The sequence below is a fragment of the Amblyomma mixtum genome, chromosome 4 (assembly GCF_055824585.1).
Source record: "Amblyomma mixtum isolate Tamu chromosome 4, ASM5582458v1, whole genome shotgun sequence".
NCBI classification, from domain to species: domain Eukaryota; kingdom Metazoa; phylum Arthropoda; class Arachnida; order Ixodida; family Ixodidae; genus Amblyomma; species Amblyomma mixtum.
The window spans coordinates 121,475,832-121,501,951 of record NC_143015.1 but is presented as its reverse complement, the minus strand read 5'-3'; the positions used below and the strand labels follow the sequence as shown (position 1 = coordinate 121,501,951).

General features: G+C 46.6%; 1 protein-coding gene across 1 annotated transcript; it reads right to left on the bottom strand.

The window, feature by feature from the left end:
• On the bottom strand, nt 1-24,865 carry LOC149348111 (uncharacterized). The gene is made up of 8 exons (XM_089585739.1): nt 24,814-24,865; nt 21,989-22,132; nt 14,998-15,230; nt 11,314-11,435; nt 9,101-9,218; nt 6,395-6,568; nt 5,029-5,175; nt 1-475 (listed from the first exon to the last, which is right to left on the bottom strand). Exons 1-8 carry the CDS (start codon nt 24,863-24,865, stop codon nt 326-328), a joined length of 1,140 nt encoding a protein of 379 aa, XP_089441865.1. The 3' UTR covers nt 1-325.
• Nucleotides 24,866-26,120: the final 1,255 nt, after the last annotated feature.

Below are 26,120 nucleotides of genomic sequence, written 5' to 3'. Positions count from 1 at the left end.
TAGCAGCTCCAGGGATAATCGGTTGGCTAAACTTGCTTATCGAAGCGCACATTACGCCACGCACTTAATCACGGCCTATCCCCTATTTCCTGGAATACCGCTCACTGAGACTGCTTGTGTCGTGATCAAAAGACGATCTTAGTCCTCACGACACTCACAAAACGAAAGAAATGCAAAGTCAAAATAGATGTGCATAAATAGCCCGGTGATTTTGCACCAGTCAGTGGTGCCGCACTGTTGGCATGGCAGCCAGCGACGCACTTTTCTGGGGTGCAGCATTCCTAAAACCCGATGCATTACGAGTTGTGCGGTCAGGAGACATTGTTCAAGCCAACTCGCGCATCTTGACCAGGCGGAACGAGTCGCCGCCGCAGTTAGACGGGCCCAGGTTGAATGTGACGTCGTGGGCGAGCCACACCAATGTGCGCGTGTTGCTGGGGTCCAGGCGAGTAAGTAAGCTCCGGGCATTGGCCATCTGCAATGGAAACGAATCGTACTTACGCTTTCCTGCCATGGGATAACGCACATACATTTGTGGCCTCCCTTTTATTGCGAAAGCAATACTACGCTCATGAGCGGCCTTTCCCGTAGTGGCGGCCGGTAGCCACGTTTGACCTTTAGAATCACCTCTGTTCTCTGTTGGGGTTCGATGTATTCATTGGCGTTGGCGTTGACCACGTTTTACACTCCGATCATTTTAAGGGAAGGAAGTGCGCTCAATGGCTCCCTGGGTCAGCGGACGCCTGAATCGTGCTTATAGCTACGTGGGGTGATGAGAGAGAGATGCGAGCTGCAGGCATTGACAAGGTTGTGCCAGAAACGCGGCGCTGAAGATGGCGTTCATCGTGTTCATTGGCCTTGGCGTTGTTAACGCTTTACACTCCGATCATTTTAAGGAAAGGAAGGCGAGGCACGCCAGCTGTGCTTAGTGACGTCACTTGCTCCTCGCGCATGCGCAGTACGGTCGTGCAAGAGAGCACGCGAAACGGCGAGACTGTGGCCAATGTAGCTCACGCAACAATATACGGCTAAGGGCAGATATTGCTTTCGCAATCCTGCAGGTTTAACCAGAGCTAAACCACAGCCAATTTTTTTTACTTCACAAATGTGTGAGAGATTATTGGAGGAACATATACCAAGTGTTTCAGGAAAGCCCGCCACTAATCTTTAATACTACGGTTTCTCAGTCATAAACATCACTCCTGTGACATATGACTACAGGTGATGGTGGATATCAAGAAATAATGTGAATCACGACAACCAGGAGTACAGGTAACTAATTGCAGATAGCTAACTTTTATCTATAATAGTTAGGCGGCTGGTTGCATCAGAAGATTTTTAATGGGCTGTTGGTAATAGCGATATCGGTTTTTATATTTAGAAAGCGGGATTAAACTCAACGGTGTCGCTAAAGAAGTTTTAGCCGTCACCGGCCAAAAAGCGCACAGTTTCGAAAAGCACGCTTTCAAAATTCTAGACACTAATACGACTAATATTAACAACCTTCTACAAATCTGCAATTGCAACTAACTGCGTAACTGCTAAAGGTATACATTAACCACTGTGATGATAGTGAATTTTTGTGGCGCGAAGGCATGCTTTGACAAAGAGCGCCATGGCACATGGTGTTTTCCTTTGCTCAAGGTGGGGCCGAAGACCCATTTCCCAAGGATTTCATTCTGAATAAGCCGTGCACAAGGCCAGAGGTAGCTTGTACCCATTGCATCATCGGTGGGTGCTCTAAGAAGAAGAAATTAACCACGAGAAATTAGTTAACCATTATGCTGGCAACATCATTCACACGTTTTCTAATATCCGCCAGCACTGTTATTAACTGGACAGAGAACTCAAGAAGCACAATTTAAAAAATTAGCAGCGAGCTTCTCTGAAACCCTTGGTATGTTCTTGCAGTCTAGATTTTGACATAACGCAAATGTGGGTTTGCGTATAGTTCCATACATACATGCATACGAGCATAGACAGAGGGAAGCGCTTTTCCGCGTACGGACAAGGAAGTGCTGCCGTTACTTGCAAAGCCAACTCACCTTTTGTGTAACTCTTTAGGGCAGTATGTGTTTTCTTCAAGTTTTATTTAAACATTGCAGGTTAGTATTGCCAAAGTAGAATGTAAAATTCTAAGCTGTGGGACTTAACGTTTAGAAATGGCTCGCGGATAGCATGGAATGCGAGGAACATGGAACACTCTGGGGTTTTCGAACGTGCGCTGGCATCGCGCAACACAAAGGCGTTTTTACATTTCACTTTTATCGAAAACCGCCCGCTGTGACGGGGATCGCACTCCCGACCTAGCAGGCAAAATGCAGAGGCACTGAAACCCCGTTTCAGGTCCGAAGCAAAATACACACAGAAATCCCGAGCAAGAGAAGACAACAACGTCGTCCACCCTACATAAATCCGCCGGCATGCATTTCCCCCCGCATTGGTCATCCCCTTCAAGTAGCCCGGCCATGTACGCGTACAACTACATTTGCATCGTCATTCTTTCCACGCTCAGCCAAGGACTGGAACGGCCTTCCACACGACATCTGCGCAATCACCTGCCCATCAACATTTGCGAACTGTTTAGCAGCTACCTTTAACAGCGAATAATATTTTTACCTTACGTTTTTTCTTTGTTTATTCAGTCTGATTTTTCAATGTAACCCACCCCTTATGTAATACCCCAATCATGGGGGCCTTTAAGGTAATGAAGTGAAGTGAAATGAAAAAAGAAAAAAGGATGGTTTGGTTTGGTTTATGGGGTTTAACGTCCCAAAGCGACTAAGGCTATGAGAGACGCCGTAGTGGAGGGCTCCGGAAATTTCGACCACCTGGGGTTCTTTAACGTGCACTGACATCGCACAGTACACGGGCGTCTAGAATTTCTCCTCCAAAGAAATTCAACCGCCCCGGCCGGGATCGAACCCGCGTCTTTCGGGTCAGCAGCCGAACACCATAACCACTGAGCCACCGCGGCGGCAGAAGAAAAAAGGAAGGAGAAAACATTTGAACTGCCTCTAATTACTATCTTCCGGCGTCCTTAATGCACGCTGTCTAAAAATTCACATTGGTTGGTTTATGCGGTTTAACGTCCCAAAGCGACACAGGCTATCAGAGACGCCGCAGTGAAGGGCTCCGGAAATTTCGACCACCTGAGCTTCTTTAACGTGCACTGACATCGCACAGTACATGGGCCTCTAGAATTTCTCCTCCAAAGAAATTCTAGCCGCCGCGGCCGGGATCGAACCCGCGTCTTTTGGGTCAGCAGCCGAGCACCATAGCCACTGAGCCACCGCGGCGGCTTTATCCGAATGCAGTAAACATTCTCTGTAGTTATTATTCCGCAGTCAGCACAAACCAAGCCTTGCTAAGGAGGTCTCCTTGAGCCGGCTCAAGGTGAAGTGGTCTTTACCTGTAAGGTTTCGTATCAGTGCAGTAGCCGTCGTCGGCCATCACGTACAGTCTTTGTCAAAAGTTTAGAGCCCATGGGGTTTGCTTCTAAGCCTCGCAGTGGAACTCCTGTAACATTCGTGGTAGTCCTACCCATTGGAGGAGGCAGGGCCAGAAATCTTCTTACCTTCAGCAAATTTGGAGCGCTGGAGATGCATTACGAACCACACAGTGTGCTTCAGAAGCAGACCCCCTGGGCTCCGAACTTTTGACAAAGGCTGTACCTCCGAGATTACTCTGCCGTACCTACTGGGTACATGGCCAGGAAACTCAACGGTTCGCGAGGAGAGTTGTCTGGGAGCCCCTACTATCGCACCGTCACTTGGGGCTGACAGACAGTGCGTACGCTTTCAGTTTGTCACTATTTTGCACGGATTCAATGGAGGCTTATAGTCCTCTCTAATACCCCCTCTTTGTTTAACACTCTATGCGTGTGGCATTAAGAAATAAAACCTAAAATGTAAATTTCTATTTGCTGAATTTAGAGTACATGTTTCTGTGGGCGAATTTTCCGTGCTAGCATTCGTAGACAAGTTTATTTGGCGCAGGTTTTTTAGCACGCTTGCGTTCGGAGATTCAGCACTTATCTATCACGTCCTCAGGTTAAAGCAGGTAGCTTAACTTTCAGTGCGCGCACCATTCATACTGTTACATTAATAAATATCATCATCATCATCAGCCTGACTACGCCCACTGCAGGGCAAAGGCCTCTCCCATGTTTCTCCAATTAACCCTGTCCTTCGCCAGGCGCAGCCACCGTATTCCCGCAAATTTGTCTGCCGCCCCCTGCTACGCTTGCCTCCTCTTGGAATCCACTCCGTTACCCTGAAGGACCAGCGGTTATCTTGCCTTCGCATTACATGTCCTGCCCAAGCCCACTTCTTCCTCTTGATTTCAACTAGGATATCATTAACGCGCGTTTGTTCTCTCACCCACTCCGCCCGCTTCTGGTCTCTTAACGTTACACCTATCATTTTTCTTTCCATAGCTCGCTGCGTTGTCCCTAACTTAAGGTACTGCTGATCCAGTCCTGTCCTTGTCGCTTCCAGCACTGTATAAACGACAATCATGACAGAAAACATATTCCTGACGGCTGTTGCACGTAGAAAACAGCCGCTTGATGGAGCCGGATCTGTGTGGTCCACTTCGCCGATAGACCACCAGTGAGCGATGGCAGCTGGCAGCTAAATTGCCCGCAGCGCTTTACGGCTCTTGTGGTGCTGCCTCTTGGAACTACCCTCTAAGCGAAAATACAGCCCTAAATTTGGTCATTGGTGTCTTACAACTCACACCCTAATGCCCCTAATAAAGGGCGTCTGTCAACCACAACCCGCCCCCCTATCAAGGGATTTATGCAGATTTACATCCGGCCTTAAAAGACGGTTTGAACTGGAATGAGTGCTACCCTGCTGGTGAAATCTCTTCCAATAAATTACGTATGTCGTGTAAGTTGCATAGAAGACAGCCTGTGTTTGAGCATAAACCTGTTCATGGTGTAGATATGGTTACAGACACAACAGGTGCGACGTCTTCTGACCCATGACTTGCCCTCGCCAAACGTCTTTGGTTCAAACTGACCTTGCAAGTTACGGTCTGCGTCATCTCGAACGACGCCACTCCCTTCACTGTGCCATCATAGTAGCCGGCGAAAAAGCAGCAGCCGTCCGGCAGGTACTTGACGTCAGCACTGGAGGCAACGTGGCGGAACACTCCGATCAGGCATTTCTGCGAGGCGAAAACCGCGCAGAAGAAATTGCATGCGTCGCCATCTACCGCGGCAAAGAAGCTGTGTGTGAAACATTTGCCGGAGCTCCCATTAGAGCGGCGACAAAAGCATCAATCTCGAATGGTCTGAAGGAACTTGCTTCCTGTACGCTTTCTTAACCCTGAGATGTATTCCCGAAGAGTTGCCAGTTACATAAGGAATAAGTGGTTGTTGCTCACCTTGTTACGGGGGTGATAGTAAGTTTAGACTTCAGAAACTCTTCTCAGCTTTTCTACATCGTAGGATGCAAACGCGTAAGCAATTGCTCGGGCTAAGAATACAGCATCTGGCTCTGCACGCGTGCAGAACATAGCATGAGGTGGAGCACTGTCCTGTGCCCGTGAGGATAAAACTTATTTCTAGAATAAAACTAAGGAAGAGTCGATGTTCCCCTCCATAGACAGATTACCGCCGTGTCAAAGCAAACAGTTGATATTCAGTAAAAAGGCTTTGTTTTTAAGCAAGTCAAGGAGGAAAATTGAAATTTAGGCATAGTACCCACCGGACGTTTTCCCAAGTAAACTACAAGGACTTCTAAGAAATTTTTTTGGCTGTAAAACAGTGAAGCTTGGCTCCACTGTCACTGAATTGAAAACGCCAATCATGGAGTCCACTTTCTTCTTGACATCATGAGTTTGAATACAGTGGTGAAGAAAAAGTAGCCTTTTCCAATAGAATTTTATCAGCAACAAATATATCTTTTGCAACTAAACTAACATCAACATGGCTAAGAAGAGACTAATATCAGAGTTCTTGAAGAGAAAAACATGTGGATCGTGTTGGCCTCAGAGTACCGTTTAGATAAGAGAGGAGGGGTAATTACAGGTGAATGGTTTATTTTTTGGGGTTTCGCGCTTCTCCCACTAGGTGCGCTGGGGTCTAACAGGTGGTGTGACGTCATAAGCGAGGAGAAAGATGGGCTATCAACTCGCCTCTTCAGCGCAGCGTCGCTCGTAGCCACGCCGGGCGCTTCGCGCTTCTCCCACTAGGTGCGCTGTGGTCTAACAGGTGGTGTGACGTCATAAGCGAGGAGAAAGATAGGCTACCCACCACGGTCAACGACGTCGGTTTTTTTGCGACACGAGCTTCTTAGCGCTGTCGCGTTAAAAGTGTCATAACCGGGAATCGGGGTTTTTAACCGCCTAGTGCAATAAACTGAATTTCGCTGACTTTACTCACAGTTTCAAAGTTTTCACTGGACCGTTGGGTGACAGCCGTCTGTCGTAGCCCTTGTGGCGTCTGGGTTATCGCGCTGGTGTTGATTCCGTGAAAGACATCCATCCTTAGGCTGAGTGTTAGGGCAAATACAGTTTTCGGGTTAGTTATATTTGCGATCAATCGCACAACATCATCCTGCAAACCGAAAGCAGAGGACAGATATGTTGTGATTTCCATAAACAAATTACTGGCGTGACACGAGACACCATACCCCACCCCGCCTCTGCAAAAAATCGTTCTGAACTTTCCATTCTGCTATGTTCAGAAGGGTGGAGGATTGGGCTAGTTGGTACACATTTGTCATTTTTCGAAAGCGCTAAAACAACACGGACAAAGAAGGAATATACAGGGACTAGCGCTCGTCCCTGTCTGTTCCTTCTTGCTAAATATCCGCTGCCGTAGTGCTTAAAAACACATTGTGCCTCTTCCACCCCCCCCCCCCCCCCTCCCTCTTCCAATGTCAGAATGCATAAAAATCAGCTGCGACAAGTGGTCTCTACTGGAGCGAACTTCTTTGCATTCGTCAAATGTTTTACGATGGTAACAACTTTTCTCGGAGCCAGAAGTTCTGCGAGGATAACTGCCACCAAGTCGGGCCGCAGCTTAAGCTAGAAACATTGCGCGCCAGTTTGTTCTGAAATGGCGGTGTTAGAGACCTCCCTCAGATTGCGTCTGCCTCGTGGTTTGGGCATTTGTTGACGTTTTCATTAAGATTGGTGTTGACATTCGCCCGACATACTATCTTTAATGAACCAAGTACTAACAGCAAAAGCCTTTCTGCCCTCGACTACCCTCCATTTGACAATTGCCTCTGAGGAAGCACTTTGCCGCTTGAATTCACTACCCGTAACCGTTGCTAAGATTCTCCTATAGCTTGGCCTCACACAGGCATGGACCTCCGACTGAAGACTTTCTTTCAACGTCTTCTGCTACGGTCTCGAATAAAAGACGAGGACTTCAGTAATGCGATATGAACTTATGTTTAGTTCCTGCTGTCTTTCTCGTTAGCTCAAATCATCCACCTCGTCTCGTGTAGTATAGCGAACCGGTTATTGTCGGCTTAACCTACTTGCCTTTCCTTGCTTCTGTTTCACTTCATATCTCATATTCTGTGGGGACGCTCACTTTAGATCAGAGTAACATACCCGGAAGACCCTAGAACACCTTCTATGCATAGCCGTGTAGTAAAACATTAGACCTGTGAAATATGCTCACTGAAAAAGAAGAGCGTTCCTTGCCCTTGTATCTAGCCGGCATAACTTCGCTTATGAAGTTTTTTCAGTTGCTTATTTTAAAAGTGCGCGTTCACAGGCGTAAATTTAGTAGCCAGTTATGTTTTTATTCTAACGAAAATTGCAACTATTGCAACTAGGAGGCACCGCCACAATGTCTTGCCTCATTGTGAACAAGGCTCCCGTGTGGGAGCCGAAACGTCATTCCATCACTACTTTTGGTCGGTGAGACTTACTAATATCATGTACCATCTCGAACAGACGGTATTTCGTCAGACCCTTGACTACAATGCAACTATTTTGTTGAGAATGCCCGTAATTATCTCTAAATTGCTGGTCATAATCATGCAAAGGTGACGTGTTAAATTGTGTTGATATGAATATAAAATTGTCTCCAAATGGAGTTAATACTTTGACCCCTTAGCTTTGCCCTATATTGCATCTTACAAACCAGAGTTCCAATTCGCAGTGATAACGGTGTAAAGATTTTATTGGAACCAAGTCTGCATTTCTAAAAATTATTTTTGAAGAATTGCGTTTGTTTATTAGCTTCACTAAGAAGTGCGCCCTAACGAAAAGAAGTTTGCTACCTCCCGTTGTTCCTTCTTCTTATTCGAGTTATATTGATAAGGTTTCTGTGGCATGAAATTTCATTAGGACAAGATGAAAATTTAGCAAATTTCATCGAACTTTGGCCTCTCGCAGGCAGCAACAGAATATACATATAGAGCGAGTGGACACCAGAGCTTCCACGATTCTCTTGCCACCCGCAGCGAAAGTGTCCTCCGGAAGAAAGTAAGTTCCTAGAAAGCAGGGTGATGCTGCAGAGCTACTCACTGCAGTTATGTGCCTTCATGTGGCTTGCTATAATGGTACGTCTATTTTCAGCTCACGCAGTATGCGTGCATACTATCGTGGAATCCGAAGACTTTTTTCGCCACGTATTTTCGTACAAGCTCCGACTACAAGGGAGAACATGGAGGATCAAGAATAAACTTATTTGTAATTTTCGCATCGCACCAAATCAGACACGCATGTATATGGCATCCGGTCCACCTAGTGACGCGCGCAAAGATATCTGTTGTCAAGTTCTTCATTTTCTAAAGCCGGCAAACCTCATCTTCGTCCACGTGTAAGGTTCCATATCCGATGGGCGCCCATACATGCAAGTTAAAGGTGTTTGTTCCCTCTTTGCGGTGCCTTTACGAGATTTTGCGCAGTTGGACATAAACAGCACTACACTTTTTACGGTGTAGCGACGCCCAAAAATGAACCTGTGAGTTTCATAAAAAAAAAACTATCTTTTCAGGTGCTAAGGCGACACCACAGGCTGAAGTCACATGTTACTGCGAAATAAATTGAGTTACCTTGCAATTTCAAAAGTGGTATCAAAAGTCCGCTATTTCACTCGCGCCCTATTCCGTTGCGCTCTCACCATTCTCGGTTGCTCCTGATAGAAGAGGCACTTGTAGTCCCATGCAGTTGCAGGCTGTGGCTGCGGCAGTGCCTGACCTCTTTCCGTAATTGTCAAGATGATTACTAGAATTTCCATACTGGGGCATATGGAAGAGAACGACAGCATTTACTTGAACTGGAAAAGCACAGTTATGAGCCATCACGCAAACAAAAATGCTTTTCTAATGACAACACCATCGAAAAACAATAATTTATGCTAAGAAAACTTTGCCAGAAGCTATGCTTTCTTATCAATGACGTGAGGTGCCTGTATCATGATACACCTTTGATCGTATTTCCCTTGCAGTGCTGCAGAGTGCCTTACTGTCTGTTGCAGGCGTTCCCTATCTAGCGTGATAAGCTGTTTCTAGCTACCAGTCTCTTTTCTCTACTGAGCTGCCTTCCACTTTGCACTTTTTCATACACAACCTGCCATTCAGTGTTCTGACCCTCCGAGCATTGCCTACCTTTATAAAAATAGTCTATAACAGTCTATAGATTTTTTATTATTGACTCTACTGACTTCCTACAGATATTGCTTTTTGTCTATTCATAGTCTATAGATTTTCTATAGACAAAAGTCTACTAAAAGTGTATGGCGATAAATCTATAGATTGTTTATAGACTGTCTATGTCATTTGTATTGCCTATAGACTGTTCTCTAGAATTTGTCTATGGACAGTCTATAGACTTTATAGACAGAACTCCATGGACACTCTGTAGACTGTCTAAAGCTTTATTTTGTAAGGGAGTGCGCCTTCCTTTGTCTCGACCTGCGGTTGCTTAACGCACAGCATTATGCGGGCCAATCAGCGCTAAGCAACGTCACCCTGAAATGCTGTTCTGTCATATTTTCTTGCCAAGAGGGTTCATATAAACAACTAATGTCGGCGTAGAGTTGAGGCTGATGTCACTGTGACGCCATGGAAACCCCTGCATGTGGTGCGCCTCGAGACATTACAGCTGTAGCGGAAGACGCAGACCACGACTCGAAAAGTGTGGTCCCGTGAGCGCTCTTCGGTAGGATTACTTTTCCTAACGAGTCCTGCACTCGTTCCATGACACATACCCCGCGTCATATGCCGAATATACATGTGATCTATCGAAAGGTGTTGATGTTATGAGATTTCGTTATGCATAGCCGGTTCGTAGAATTATTCATACGTTGAATTAAACATTTTTCTATTACGGAGGATGCCATTCCGCCTGTCAATAGTCTGGTTTGGTTTGGTTTGGTTTATGGGGTTTAACGTCAAGCTATGAGAGACGCCGTAGTGAAGGGCTCCGGAAATTTCGACCACCTGGGCTTCTTTGACGTGCACTGACATCGCACAGTACACGGGCCTCTAGAATTTCTCCTCCAAAAAAATTGTAGCCGCCGCGGCCGGGATCGAACCCGCGTCTTTTGGGTCAGCAGCCGAGCACCATAGCCACTGAGCCACCGCGGCGGCGACTGTCAATAGTCATAACGGTGCTTGACCTCTAGTCTTTTAGTCTCGGCTACTATACGAGAGCAGCTCGTCAAGTGCAACTGAAAAACAGGTGAAAGTCGCAATTTTCTTGTTTTATTAGTTCTAGTCTTGTGCGGTCACGTGAGTGAATAATGTCCCACTTCGCGTTTCTGACGGAAGAGTTTTAGAAGTAGTGCATCTTCGAAACGTAGAAGTGCTTGAGAAAGGAGGACTTGTGTGACCTGTTTTCTGGCAGAAATGTGAGCACTGCTTTTATATATCTTTATATACTTACAGTGTCCTTAACAGATTTTAATCGAGAGTGTGACAGGGCTTGGAAGAACAACTTTTTATCATGATTTCTTTTTTATTGATTTCTTCCAATCACTGAAATTGCTGCTGCATTCAATTGAGGGAAAAGTATAACTTTTTTTTAACGAAATTATCAAAATGGGAGGATGGCGTATCTGATCTTACCGAATGATCTGGCTCAGCCGAGGCAAATGTTGATGCAGTCTAACTCTGGAAGGGGACCAAAATTTGTCCCAACGCATTTCTTGTAAACGCGTTCCAACTTACCGCAAATGTTCGAATTGACAGGTACTCTTACAATGTCCAAGCTTACATAAAATTCGCAATCATTTTGAGGACATTGTGGAAGTGGTGACAGAAGTGGCAAGCTAGATGAAGTTGACACTTTACCACTCGATCTTCCTCGACAGCTCTCGGAAGTAGCACTTACTGGCTGATGTCTTGCAGAAACGTCGTGTATGCATTAAAGAAAACTTGCAGTGCAACTGGCTTGAAGGCAAAGAAAAACACAGCTTCAGGTGATCCGAGCTGCGTCAACACGTCCCCAATTTTCTGAAACACAAAACGCAAGTAAACAACGAAATGAAAACAAAATGGCGTCGATTCACTTCATATGCGAGACGTTCCCACAATATGGCAGACCACTCAACGGTCTTTTCTTTATCACAAACAAGCGGCATCACAACCGCTAGGAACTGGACATGTGTTGCAAGGTGGAGTAGAAGTGCAAGCCTTAGCAGAGCACTCGCCACTGCTGGATACATAGCTTGTTGGTGCTGTGCACAGCGAACCTCAACGCGCTGAGCAACATGATATGAGCAAGGCCAAACGTAAAGACAAAAAAAAAATAAGCAGGATGTAGCCGCTACTACCCACTGACATTTTAATCCGAAACAGCAGAGTTCTTTAGATATTGGAAATGTGTTACCGCCTTTTGGAAAGCGCCATGTCGGCTTAAATTTTGCCAGTTACCTGTCGCGATCGACCTTGTTAAGAACCTGATTTCAAGTAGCGGGTAAAAGTTTAACGTTCTCGGTGGCTGGCGATGAAAAGTGTCTGCACAATTTCCCGGTTCCCTTCTTGTCGACAAGCAAGATAATCTGTTATCGCGAACTTTGATAATCACTTTTATTTCTTGCAGGGGTATCCTAATGTCACCTTATTTCGTCGCTAGCCTCGCGATGCTCGCAAAGTTCTCAGCCAGACAGTGGTCCATATGACTCAATTGTGAACACAAAGCTATCTCTTATTAAGTGATTTCTGCGGACTCCGGAGGAATACCAAAACGTCGTACGTAGTTGCAATTTTCTGACCATATTAGGCATAGCTACTCACATAAGCAACGACCTCAGGTTTCTCACTCTTCTAATATCAGTACTCATCAGTTTTCGTTTCCTTTTCATCAGCTTGAAGCACTCTGCTGCAACAAATTAAATGTTGTGATCCGGGATTCTACTTCACTCAGTCTAGCACCATATATCTGAACGCGTTTCCTGCAAGTAATATTGATGGGCAAATTTAAATACAACCGAACTCGGATATATCGAACTCGAAGGAAATCATTAGGTAGTTCGGCATTCATTTATTCATTCATTCATTCATTCATTCATTCATTCATTCATTCATTCATTCATTCATTCATTCATTCATTCATTCATTCATTCATTCATTCATTCAGAATTTATTTCAGACAACGGAGAGGTTGTCCAGGGTGACGTGGCAAAAGGCATACATTGCCTGACGAGGCCATGCCACACGGATGACAAGCGGCACCGCAGGCTACACAAATCAACAAAACCATTACAGGATAGTAACACACATTCATTATTTTTACACAACATATTAAGACATCCTTAGAAAACACTGGCTTTCGGCAGAAAAACAAACAGCATACTTTAACCACAATTCGACCATAGCAATATTTACAAAACATACACAACTGATAGGTATACGTTTAGTTTTCACCTTTAAGGTTCATCTACGAGCATTGCTTTATTTAACATTTTGTATTTACGCATAGACGGGGTGCTGCGTGCAGTATCCAGAATAATAGGGTATTGATTAATTAAGTCAGGAATTTGCCATCCTAACCTCTGAAAACCATAATTTGTGCGTACACGAGGTGTTTCCATACATTGTTTCCGAAATTCGTATGTGCTAAGTTTAGTGTGATAGGTGGTTTCGAAGGTTATATCGATGATTCTATATCGTAAAATACCGTGGATAAGTTTTCCTGTAACCTACAAGCATGAATACATCCCACCCACGCTAGTGACGCTGTTCTTGCAGTGACGTCTGGCGCTGGCAGCCCACCGCTGACGGCGTGCTGTGTATGCCTAACCTGCTTGTCCCCGAAGCCTCAGTGGAGGGCTCTGGGAACTAGGCATATACATGTATGTCTAGTCCTGCTACCAGTATAGTATAGAAGGAATATTTCCTCATTAAAATTAAGTTAGAGTTGGTTTTCGCAACGGCTTCAGCACAACAACGCCTTCATTGAGCGAAGCACACCACGCGAAGACCACTGCTAGGTTTACGCGAGTTAGGTTGGCTTCACCACATTCCAGCGACGCGCTGTGAAAAAATGAGCTCAAGAGTCCGAAGGCCACCCTCATGCACAGGGTACGTTCAGCGAGTCACGCGAATTCACAGCGCTATAATAAGGGAGTAATTACTCATTGACATCCACCCGAGCGCAGCCATACGGCTACAAAGGAAAGCAATACAGCTTTCTCAAAAACTTCGTAGTTAAAGAAAAATTCGTCCTGGTCCGGGGTTCGAGCCCAGGACCACCGCTTCACCGGAGCAGTCGCTCTACCAACTGAGCTAACCGGGACGGCAAGCTTATGGTAGGGCGAGAGCGAATTGATCAATAACTCGAAGTGGGAACTGTGTCAATGAGTAATTACTCCCTTATTACAAATCTACTCCGCCGCCGCGGTGGCTCAGTGGCTATGGTGCTCGGCTGCTGACCCAAAAGACGCGGGTTCGATCCCGGCCGCGGCGGCTAGAATTTCTTTGGAGGAGAAATTCTAGAGGCCCGTGTACTGTGCGATGTCAGTGCACGTTAAAGAACCCCAGGTGGTCGAAATTTCCGGAGCCCTTCACTACGGCGTCTCTCATAGCCTTAGTCGCTTTGGGACGTTAAACCCCCCAAAACCAAAACCAAACAAATCTACTCCACATTGGGGGATTCCCCTAAACATGTGACCATCACAGCGCTATAGTTCTTCAAGCAGATGCCCAAGACCGGACCCAGCGCTCAAAATATGATTGAAGAGCGTAGTTACTAGAAGCGCCGCATTCAAGCGCGCGGCGCTCAAGTTGAGAAGTCTAATTGCCGGCTAAATTGGAAATCGATATAATGGACACTATATATTTACAAGGTATTTTCAAGGCGATAATCTGCTTATTCGATACAGCCAATAATTCGAAATTTACGGGTTCGATATATTGCCATATAAAACTATTTGACCAGTACGGGATGCTCCTAAAGAAGCCAAATTGCTCATGTACAAAACTCTAATTCGCCCTATTCTTGAATACGCTCCTAATGTTGGGAATCCATATAAGCAATGTGAAATCGATGAAATAGAACCCGTACAACGTAAAGCTGCAAGATTTATTTTCCGCCGCTACGACTTTCATTTTTCACCCTCATCTGCGATGTCTTCCCTAAACTTAAGCCCGCTCGCATCCCGCCGAAAAACTGAGTCCTTAAAACTTCTTCACTAAATAGTCCATTCTGCTAATTGCCTTTCAGAGGGTAAGTATATCTCGTTTTCAAAACCATCTGCAACCAGGAGCCATCACGATCTTAATATCCAGCCTTTGTTTGCCCGCACTAACGTTTTCAAATACAGCTTTTTTCCGCGCACTGTGGAGAGTTGGAATTCTTTGCATGGTAACATTCGTGCATTATCAATCTCTGATTTTGCGTCGGCAATTGAGTCGTAGCATTGTATGCTGTTACTTTCAGCGTTTATATTTGTAATGCTTCTAATGTACGACTATATGCGTGGAATTGTTCCACATTTTATGTACCCACTCCTGCTGCAGCCCCTAGAATGGGGATGCAGTATTTTCAAATAAAATAAAATAATGCGATACTCACCGTGGAGACTGCATGTAGCAACTGCGTATCGGAAGGAGACTGGTAATCCGAGATGCCTTGCCTTTGGTTAAGGAGACCAAATCCTCGCAACCGGAGAGCCCGACTTATCTCTCGGGCGCTGCTGGCAAATTCCGGCTGGTTGACCATGAAGTGCACATTGCTCACAGTTCGTCCGACGTTGAGAGTGAACAGGTACTTGCTGTCGTGATGGTGCATGAAGAGGTACAAGGTTTCTGCGGCAGCCCAGCAAAACAACATCAGTACTGGGTGACATGGAGAAACGTTGTGCATGTCAGGACTTAATCGTTCCTCCCGCTTCCACCCATGAGTTGTAAATATAGCATGCTCTCATTTTTAGCAATGATCGCGGACACTTTTCCTGGCCTTCCAGTGCTTACTGCTGCCCAGCGCACAATGTAACGGAGTAGTGGACTGGAGGATACACTCAGTGCCCTTCCCAGTGAAACTGCCCAGTTTGTGCCGGCGAAAAGAGCCTCGGGCTACTCATCTCGCGCCTACTGTTGCGACAGTAATGTCTGCAGTGAATCGATGTAGCCCTCGTCTCACCGGCATTAGTCCTTCGCAGCCACCTCTGACCGAATACCAAGCAACATGCGGAACATCTAGTCTGTGAGGTGACGTAGTATTTGGTGCAAAAATTCAGGGGGGCATGTTGCCGACCGAAAGTGCGGTGAGGCGAAAGCCTTAAGCGCGGTGTTACTGCTTGTGTCAGTGATGTGTGGTTAAGGTGTTAAGCTTCGGCTCTAAAAGTGGAACGCGACAGCGTCTTGCAACGCTGCCAGAGAGTCCACAGAACGCCATCACCCGTTCGGTTGTACGCCTTGCTCGTCGGTAAATTAGTTTTGAGGAAAGGAAATGTATGTCTCGCATATCTTTGTGGACACCTCAAGCTCGCAGTAACGGGAAGGGAGGAAGATGGGAGTGAACGAAGACACCGTATTCACTGGTTGGTTTATGGGGTTTAACATCCCAAAGCGACTCAGGCTATGAGAGACGCCGTAGTGAAGGGCTCCGGAAATTGGGACCACCTGGGGTTCTTTTACGTGCACTGACATCGCACAGTACACGGGCCTCTAGAATTTCTCCTCCAAAGAAATTCAACCGCCGCGGCCGGGATCGAGCCCGCGTCTTTCGGGTCAGCAGCCGAGCACCATAACCACTGAGCCACCCCGGCGGCACTATATATAGACGCGCCTTGTTCATTCCAAACCATCGAGCTGGCATGGCGGAGTGGTTAGCGTGCTCGTACCGCACTCCGGAGACCCTGGTTCGATTCCCCAACTCGACCAGTTTCCTACTAAGTTTATTTACTTAACTGGTCTGACTAGAAAGGTTAATTAGGCTAACTGCTTAACTAATATTACTCAGTTGGTCATTAATTATCATGCGATTATCACAGAATGCATTAAATCGCGTTTCCGATATTATTCGAATGCCATCGATTAAGTATCGATTGGCATATGCCCATATAAGGCATGCATCCGAAACGGGACACATCTGCCGACATGGCTGCTGACGACATTTTGCGGCATTAAAGGCTTTTGCCTTAATATCCTTGTTACTGCTCCAGATGCCTAACTGCTTCGCCAGTGCTACAATCGTAACCACGGATTGCAGGCTCGTAATTATAACGCTGTATGGGCAGTTAGTAGCCTCTCTCTGTCCGCAGTCTATCCGCATCTTCAGAACCTTACATAGCGTTACATTGTGGTCGACCTCATCCAACCCGCTGGCAGAGCATGCTCAAGAAATCAATATACCTGCGCTTAGAAGACACGGACTGAAAGATAGAGACACACACACAAAGCGCTTTGTGTGTGTGCCTCTATCTTTCAGTCCGTGTCTTTTAAGCGCAGGTATATTTCAATATGGTAAACCAACTCGCCCAACAAACCACTCTGCTCAAGAAATTAATCACACCATTCACTTGGAGAACGCCACAATCTTAGATACCATCAAACCCACATCGGCACGACTGATCTTAGAATCTTTTTATATACAGACCACAGATCATGTCATTAACAGTACGGAGGGTAATCTCCCGGGTAACTACGCCCACTCACTGCTCTGTCAAGAGCGCATATAATGTTAATGCTTGATGTTAATGCGCTTGATGTTAATGAAATGAAATGTTGTACACATGCCCACCTGCTTGGTCTCTTTGAGACCGCAGTACTTGTAAATAAATAAATAAAATAAATAAGCGGCCCATTCCGTCCATCTTTCATAGTGAACAAGGGACCCGTAGCGATGTTGTTGTTGTTGTGACTGAGAGAAGGATGAAAAGGAAATTGCACGGGCCTGCCTACTGGCTCTAGCCAAGCCACCACCGCTGCCACGTGCAAATAGAGGAGGGTTAAAAGATAAGAGGAAAGAGACAAAGGAAAGAAAAGACGCGCGTCGCAGCAACAACATCGTCCAACAAATAAGCGGCCCATTCCGTCCATCTTTCATAGTGAACAAGGGACCCGTAGCGATGTTGTTGTTGTTGTGACTGAGAGAAGGATGAAAAGGAAATTGCACGGGCCTGCCTACTGGCTCGAGCCAAGCCACCACCGCTGCCACGTGCAAATAGAGGAGGGTTAAAAGATAAGAGGAAAGAGACAAAGGAAAGAAAAGACGCGCGTCGCAGCAACAACTGCGTCCGCAGTAGCGGACGCTGCTGAAAAAACAAATAAGCGGCAACCCGACCGCGGCGGCCGCGTTTCGATGGAGGCGAAACGCAAGAGGCGCCCTTGTGCTGTGCGATGTCAGTGCACGTTAACGATCCCCAGGTGGTCGAAATTATTCCGGAGACCTCCACTACGGCACCTCTTTCTCTGTTCCTTCTTTCACTCCCACCTTCCCCCCTTCCTTTACTGCGCGGTTCAGGTGTCCGCCGATATATGTAAGACAGATACTGCGCCATTTCCTTTCCTCAAAAACCAATTTACCAATTTACCGAAGCCGCGCTCGCCGAAGCGAGGTCAGGGATGGTCCCGAAACATCATGTTTTAAAAACCATCTTTGGCGAGTGTATGTTTTATTTTACCACATTGAACACTGATTGGTCCTCATGCTGCAGGCGCGCGTGTAGCTGCCGTAGCTACCGGGTACGTGGCGCCATCTGTCGCCGTCAAGGCGATGTGTGCATGCGAGCATTGGCTGCGCGCGGGCTCCCTGTACTCCGGTACCGGTAACGGGAACACAGTACACGGTATGCTAAAGGTGTCTATTAGCGAAGCTGTTCCAACTAACGCTTTCGCGCTCCTACCTTCCCTTCACGACATCCGAGCGTTTAGTGACGCTAAGCGTAGACAGATCCAGGGTGGGTAACAGTGTGTGCGCAGACACCTCCCCTGACCTGACCTTCTCTAAAAATGTGACAGATCTAAAATGGCGGAATTCAGAGAAAAATTTCGGCAGCGATCAATTGATAGCGAACTGCTTCACATGTGGGAGGCAAAACATGGCATGGAGCGCAGACTAAAGAAGCAAAAATGGAACCGTAATCTTAGAACGAGAGTCGCTAGACATACCAAGGAAATTGAAAATTATGCGATCAAGTTATGCGTACAAAACTGGTGTAGCAGAAGTGACGGGATGGAAGGCAGCATGAGCCTTTCCAGAACGTGGGGCCTGCTGAGACACCTGTTAGATCCGACCAATTCAAAAACCCAATCGGGGATTACATTATTAAAAGCCAGGCACGCATTTGAGGGAACAGATGCGGAATTTATGCACAAACTAATCAACATGTACATTCGTGATACCCATAGTACCACCCTCCCAGAATACGACGGCGCTCCCAACGAGGAACTCGACGCACCCATCACGGAGGCGGAGGTCAGGGCAGAAGTATTGGGACTAAAAACGAAATTGGCCCCGGGCCCTGACGGGATCACTAACAAAATTTTAAGAAACCTAGACGACGACTCCATCAGCGCTCTGACGGAGTACATGCAAGAAATTTGGACTAAAGTACACCTGCCTCGACAGTGGAAGTCGGCAAATGTAATTCTAATCACAAAGCCGGGTAAACCTCCGAAGCTGGAAAATTTAAGACCTATTTCCCTTACCTCATGCATGGGGAAATTGATGGAGCGCGTAGTCCAGACCAGATCTTGATGGAGCAAAACGATCTGTGGCCGCACGAGATGGTCGGCTTCCGACCGGGCTTGTGCACGCAGGATGTTATGCTCCGACTGAAACATGACATAATCGATTCGCGTTCTAGAGACGCCAAAGTAATTCTCGGCCTAGACTTGACAAAGGCTTTTGATAATGCCAAACACGAAGCTATCCTCCGAGGTCTCCGTGAAATTGGGGTAGGTGCGCGAACATACGATTACATCAAGGACTTTCTGTCAGGCAGACTGCTTGCAAGTTCCAAGACATCGAGTCTCGCACACTGAAGTTAGGGAGCAGGGGCACGCCGCAGGGCTCGGTTCACTCCCCACTCCTCTTCAACGTGGCAATGAGGGCCCTCCCCGAAGCTCTGCGGAGCATAGAGGGGCTAAATTTCAGTATGTATGCGGATGACATCAAACTCTGGCTTAACCAGGGGAGCGATGCGAGTATCGAGGAGCGCCTGCAGGCTGCGGCGGACACTGTCGTCGACTATGCTGCCAGTAGGGATCTCTCATGCTCTCCTCAAAAATCAGAATTATTCGTCTATAACCCGAAGTCCCTCCGATGCAAGCACAACTGGAAATTTGGCATTAAAGTAGAGGGGAAACCAGTTGCAAAGGTAGATCAAATCAGAATCATAGGGCAATTTATTCAGGATAATGGATATAATTATGGGGTAATCAAAAAGCTCGAGGGATTTGCCACGCAAGCCCTTGGCATATTTAGAAGGGTCACGCTGAAAGGACGAGGCCTGAAGGAAAGAAGCTTGCTTAAACTAACTCAAGCATACGTAATAAGCCGCGTGAGTTATGCCACACCTTTCTTAAATGTTAGGGCTGAGGAGAAGAAACTAGAGTCGCTCATTCGACAGTGCATAAAGAGGGCCCTGGGCTTACCGATTAGCACCTCCACAGAGAAGCTCCTCTCTATGGGAGTGCACAATACCTGGGACGAAATAGCGGAGGCTGTCAGAATTTCACAGCTCGAAAGATTAAGCCGAACAATCGCAGGCAGAGCCATCCTTGAAATGGTAGGCCTGCAAACAGATAGGGGACTACGAGCCAAATCGAGCATTCCGCAGGACTGCCGAGAAAATCTAATCATTCCCCCACTCCCTCGTAACATGCATCCCATATTCAACACTGAAAGGAGGGAGAAGAGAGCAAAAGCACTAATTAGACGCTTCGATCCGATGGACAGCGAGTCCGTTGCGTACGTGGACGCAGCAAGTGGCAAGTCGGGTGCGGTGGTCGCCTCAGTGGTCGACGGCCGCGGTGCCCCCCGTATCGGCAGCCACCATTAAAAGCCGCAACGCGGAAACAGCTGAAGAAGTTGCGATAGCGCTCGCTTGCGTTGGAACGGAAGCCAATTTTATAATTAGCGATAGCAAAATGGCCATCTATAATTTTGGAAAGGGTAGCATCTCGCCGAAAGCGGCAAGGATTCTGGCCAGTAGACAGCTAAACAGAAAAGTTAGCCTAATTTGGACTCCTGCACACGCGTCTATTCCTGGCAACGACGCGGCCCACGAGTTAGCCCGAGCTCTCTACTTCCGGGTGGCTGTGGAGCCGCCCGACTGCCGAAACATGGACGAGCGTGTGCAAAATTATACGGAAAATGTTGAAAATTATAGGTTACAGAGGAGACTGGTGCCACCACCGGATAACAGTCTAAACAATAGGGAGGCAATCGCATGGCGACGCCTCCAAGCTGGGAACTTCGTAAAGCCGGTCTGGGCCTATCATGTTCATAGAGATAAAGAAACCCATAAGTGCAAGCACTGAGGGGCGAGAGGGGCCCTCGACCACATAATCTGGGAATGCGCTAGCTCCCCAGGGGCTAACGAAAACATAAATTGCAGAGAAACCTGGGAAGCCTTGCTGTGGAGCGAGGCCCCTGCTTCACAGCAACAAGCCATCCGCCTGGCGGAAGAAGCCGCGAGGAATCAAGACCTCTTCTCCTGCTTCTAATCGCGGAGGTCCCGGCCCCCGTCACCAAGGCCTGCGTGCCGGGGACGGGGAGTAGGGGCTTCCTTATCTGGCGGAAAATAAAGTTGATACCTGAGCTGTTTTGTAATGCTATGACTCATGTTCCCAGCAAGCAGCGTCCGTGTTGTCCAGTCCCTCTCTGTCCGTGTGTTTTATGCGAAGTATATTACTAGAGCTACACTACAGCCCGTCGAGCGCGGCGGTGGAGCTACCATTGACCTTTAGCGTGACCACGTGACACCACGTGACAACATGACGTCACAGCAGAGGAGAGATGCGCTGCCGGCTCGCGCGGTCGGCCGCGGCGGTGGAGGCTCCACATCAGAGACGCTGCAGCTGACCACGTGACGCTACAGCAGCGGTATAAAGCTGAGCTTGTCTCGCTCTCCGGGCACTTACGAGGCGGCCAGGTGTTGGGATGCCGCCTAGAAGCAGGGCTCATTTGAACGAGAAGCGAAAGCTTCAGCGTGCCACAGAGACCGATGAAGAGCCGGATGAACGTCTGGCTAAGCGGCGTGCTCAATATGCGGCTCGACGACAACGTTCTACAACAACTGAAGAACAAAGCGAGGAACTTTACCAAGCCTAGCCATCAATATGCTTCGCATCTGACTAGGCTTAACCTTAGCTAAGCCTCAGCCATTTTTATGTGCGGTGGGAAGATGAGTCACAGTGTCGATTGAAGGCCCGCCCAGGAGGCAAGGAGCGTCCGGCGATAGCTACGGGATATAGGCGTCATTAAAGCCATTTGCTTCGTTCTAGAGTTGCTGTATATGCTCAGCATTTTCACTCGCAAGTATGTGCAGTTGCCGCGTTGTCTCAGCCACAGCTTGAGTTGTAGCGAGGCCCGACGTGAGCTCGTGTATACTTGCCGTTGTAGCCTCCGTTCGGCGACTGGTCGATGTCGAGGATCGTGTAGTTGCAAATGCCCGGCGGCGGCAGCCGCTGTCCCGCGTATTCCGCAATCCGGTGGGGGTCCCTTGATGCCTGGATGGTGCACAGCAGGGTGCCTGTCCCTGCAGCCACAGGTGGTGCAGCAACTTGGATGCGCAGTTATGAGTTTCCATGCGGCGTGCTTTTGTGTGTGGACAGAAAACGCTTGGACATCGTAACGGAAATATTTAAAATGAAATAGCAGGCTTCACATATAGTGAACTAGCGCAGGGCTGTAGAGAGTCGTGTACATATAAGGTGAGCGCTTTCCGCGTGCGACTAATTTGATAAATAGCAAAATTAAATTAGCTAGAAACCTATCGTTATCATCAACGCTAAATTGTTGGCGTTAAATTCCTGAAGGGTTTCAAAAATGTACATTTCTGTTGTCTCCGACCCGCCGCGGTGGCTCAGTGGTTAGTGCGTACGGCTACTGAGCAGGAGTACCCGGGTTCGAACCCGACCTTGGCGGCCGCGTTTCGATGGAGGCGACACGCAAGAGGCGCACGTGTGCTGTGTGATGTCAGTGCACGTTAAAGATCCCCAGGTGGTCGAAATTATTCCGGAGACCTCCACTACGCCACCTCTTTCTCTCTTTCTTTTTTCACTCCTACCTTCCTCCCTTCCCTTACGGCGTGGTTCAGGTGTCCGCCGAGATATGTGAGACAGATACTGAGCCATTTCCTTTCCTCAAAAACCAATTTACTGTTGTCTCCATCAAGGAAACAAGCGCCATCATTTTTTTATTAGATTAAAGTGAAGTCTGTGGGTTTCAAATCTTTGGCGTGACTATGAAATCCGGATTTGCAGGGTGAGCACCCTCAAACGGGGCCTTATTGAATGAACTGGTTTTATCTATGTGTAATGAGCCAACAAGCAACCGGACAAGGCAGTGGTTCGGCAATAGTTTTGTTGATCGCACGCGCTATTTCACGGCATGCCATAAAATTTCTGGCTCGTGACCTGATAACATTTATGCTCCTTGCACTCCTGCAACACCAAGATGTCGCCCCGATCAAATGGGAGCCTCCACATTACCGGTAGTCTGTTTATTGCCTGCGACTTCGTGCAATTGGTGCAACACTGGGACGCGGCAGCGCCCAGATCCGTGACAAGTTTTACATCTTTGGCATTCGACAAACAAAGACAATGTACCTTGATAAACAAAACTGCAGTAGGTGGTTTTCAGCAACAGCTTAAAATTGCAATTTTAAAATTCATGCTTGAGCTAACGACGAAAAAGTTGCAGCGCATCCAAGTATGTGCTGACCTAGTCGATGCAGGTAGGTCCACTTACTTGAAAAACAAAGTTTTGTTGTCGAACAACGAGAAAAGTATTTCGCAAAGGCAAACGCTTCGAGAGTCATAACAGGGCAGACGATTTTTTACTGTTCCCAACACCTCATGTCAGAGAAGGCGTGCACATAGTTAGCTATTAACTCATCACAAATGAAGTGCCCAACATTCTTTTGGTTTGGTTTATGAGTTTAGTGTCACAAAGCCACGTAGGCTGTGAGGGAGGCCGCAATGGAGGGCTCCGGGTAATTTAGATCACATATGGGGTTCTACTATGCGCCCTAACGTCGCACATTGCACATGCCTCTAGCATTTCGTCTCCATCGAAATGCGACCGCCGTGGCCATGATCGAACACGCGTCTTTCGAGTAAGCAGCCGAGGGCATTAACCACTGAGCCGGCATGGCGACTCCCCAACATTGCACCTTGTTTTTGCGCAAAGGCTTGAAAATAGCATTGGAAGCCGTCATGAAACAAATGGGTCAGTTCTTATTTTCCTCCAAGGAAAAGGAAGCCCTTAGCCCTAGAAGGTGACCGCCTCGAAATTTTGTTTTCATAACGCCGCAAAAGCGCCAATCTGAAGCTACAAGGCTGAATACTCGCACTAAGACCCTGCGACCAATTCTTGTAATAGTGTTTGTTGTTTTTTCCTGTACTTCGGTTGAAACTGAGTGCGTCCACATGGCGAGTGTTATGTGTCGATTTAGTCATAATTCTCCAGTGTTCGGTTTCGCTTTTTGAGCTTGAGTCAAAGCGACTCCATGATGCCTCCATTCATTGAGCTTAGGTAACAGTAGCTTCTACACCTTTAAATGCCTCTCCTGTCAGCCGAAATGGCGGATTAATCGCTTTTGTTGACGCTCAAATCCGTGTTTTTCGATTCTCTAGTTTTTACAATATTCATTCTAGCAACTCTTTCTTGGACCCAAGAGAAGCCAGCAGTATGTTTAAATAAAAAAAGCAAAAAAAAAACAGAGGTTATAAGAAGGGAGGGGGGGGGGGGGGGAGGGGAGGTTCGGGGTGAATCAGAAGCGCCGCTTGGAACAGCAGCGTTAGCGATACAATGCATGCACTAGCCGGAGCACCCCATATTATGGATGACTGGTTCACAGGGTTTCCATACCGCTCTATCTGGAAGGCTGGAGATCACATGGGTATTGAAAATGCAGGCAGTGTTCTTCCTTCGCGGAAATGAAGAAAAAAGAATGCAGGTCATGACTTTCCTTCAGCCAATCGCATATTAATACAAAATGATTAGAGTCATTGCAGAACCTTAAGATTACTCTGGTACTCAAGTGTCAGTACTCAGAAAGGTGTTCCTATGTCTATTATGTTGAGATCTTGCTTTGTTATAGCCCGAGCGGATATCGGCTTCAAAGCGATATAGGCACTCTTCCTAGCCCATAACAGGAGCACAATATCGAAACTGATTTGCACGCAAAATGGGGGCTTCACTCCGAAAACGTACAGTCAGCTGGCCAGATCGCTCTTGGTGTCGTAGGCGGACCTGTTGTAGGCATGGTTCTTCTGGACGTGGTCGCAGGTACTGAATAGAGCATAAAGTGGGAATGACAAATTATGTCCAGCTGATTCGTTCGAGATATACCTGGCTTCAAATTGAAGATATCTCAGCCTAGTAAACTTTAAACAAAGTGCCTCTGAAGAATTAGGAAATAAATAACATACTGGATACAAGCATGCTCCACGGTAGTGGTTAAGAAAACAGTAAGAGACATTTAGGAGCCTTCGTCTGCGGACGAAAGTGCAGCAACTCTTCCTTATGGAAAAAATACATTCCTTGCTGAATAAGGAAACCACCAGGAAATCAACACACACAAAAGAAAATTAGAGATCCCTGCGGCCACCCGCACCCGTCGCCTCTCTTTGCTCTCTTTATCATTTTATTTTTGTTTGTTAACTAATTTAACTACTAAATTAGCGTAATTATCTTATGCTTTGATTAAAGACTGATTAAAAAACTGATTAATTTACTCTGATTATACCTTCTTTTGTCTCAATCAACCATTTTGGTTTTTCAAATTTGGCGCCATGGTTGCTTTCTCGTCCACTTACTATATCCCTGTCCATCCTATTCAACCGTCCAATGGTTTTTGCTGATAATTGACTAACCAGTTAATCTATCTCAACGAAACTTTTTTGTCCGAATAATTATCGCTCATAAAATACATTTCAATTCATTTCATACTTTATTTTCACTCCTTTGTCTATTTTTCCATTATCTTGTCGCCCACGGCTGCTCCCCGTCCACTCACTTTATCGACTTCCGCGCTATTTCTTTGTTTTTTTTCAACATTTCTGGCTCTGATTAATTAACTAATAATCCTATCAGTATATATATATATATATATATATATATATATATATATATATATATATATATATATATATACATATATATATATATATATATATATATATATATATTTGCACAGCATTCTCCCATCATCCTCTTTCGATTACAACCACTCGTTTGATGCTACCTCTTCTGAGAACGTCAAAACTTCTGCGGACACGTTTTGCGGGACACGTTTTGCTGACACGACCCTGCCGAAACAGCCTAGAAATGGTTTTGCATTAATAATAGTATAAAGAGAAAAAATATGCGTAGGTAAATCAATAACGTTTGCGATGAAGACACAGACTAACAAATAAGCACACAGAGTAGGCATCAGCAAACAATGATCTTTAAGACACTGCTTGAGAAGCACCTCGAAGGTAGATTGAAATATATCTCCCTGATTTGTCAGAGAAAGT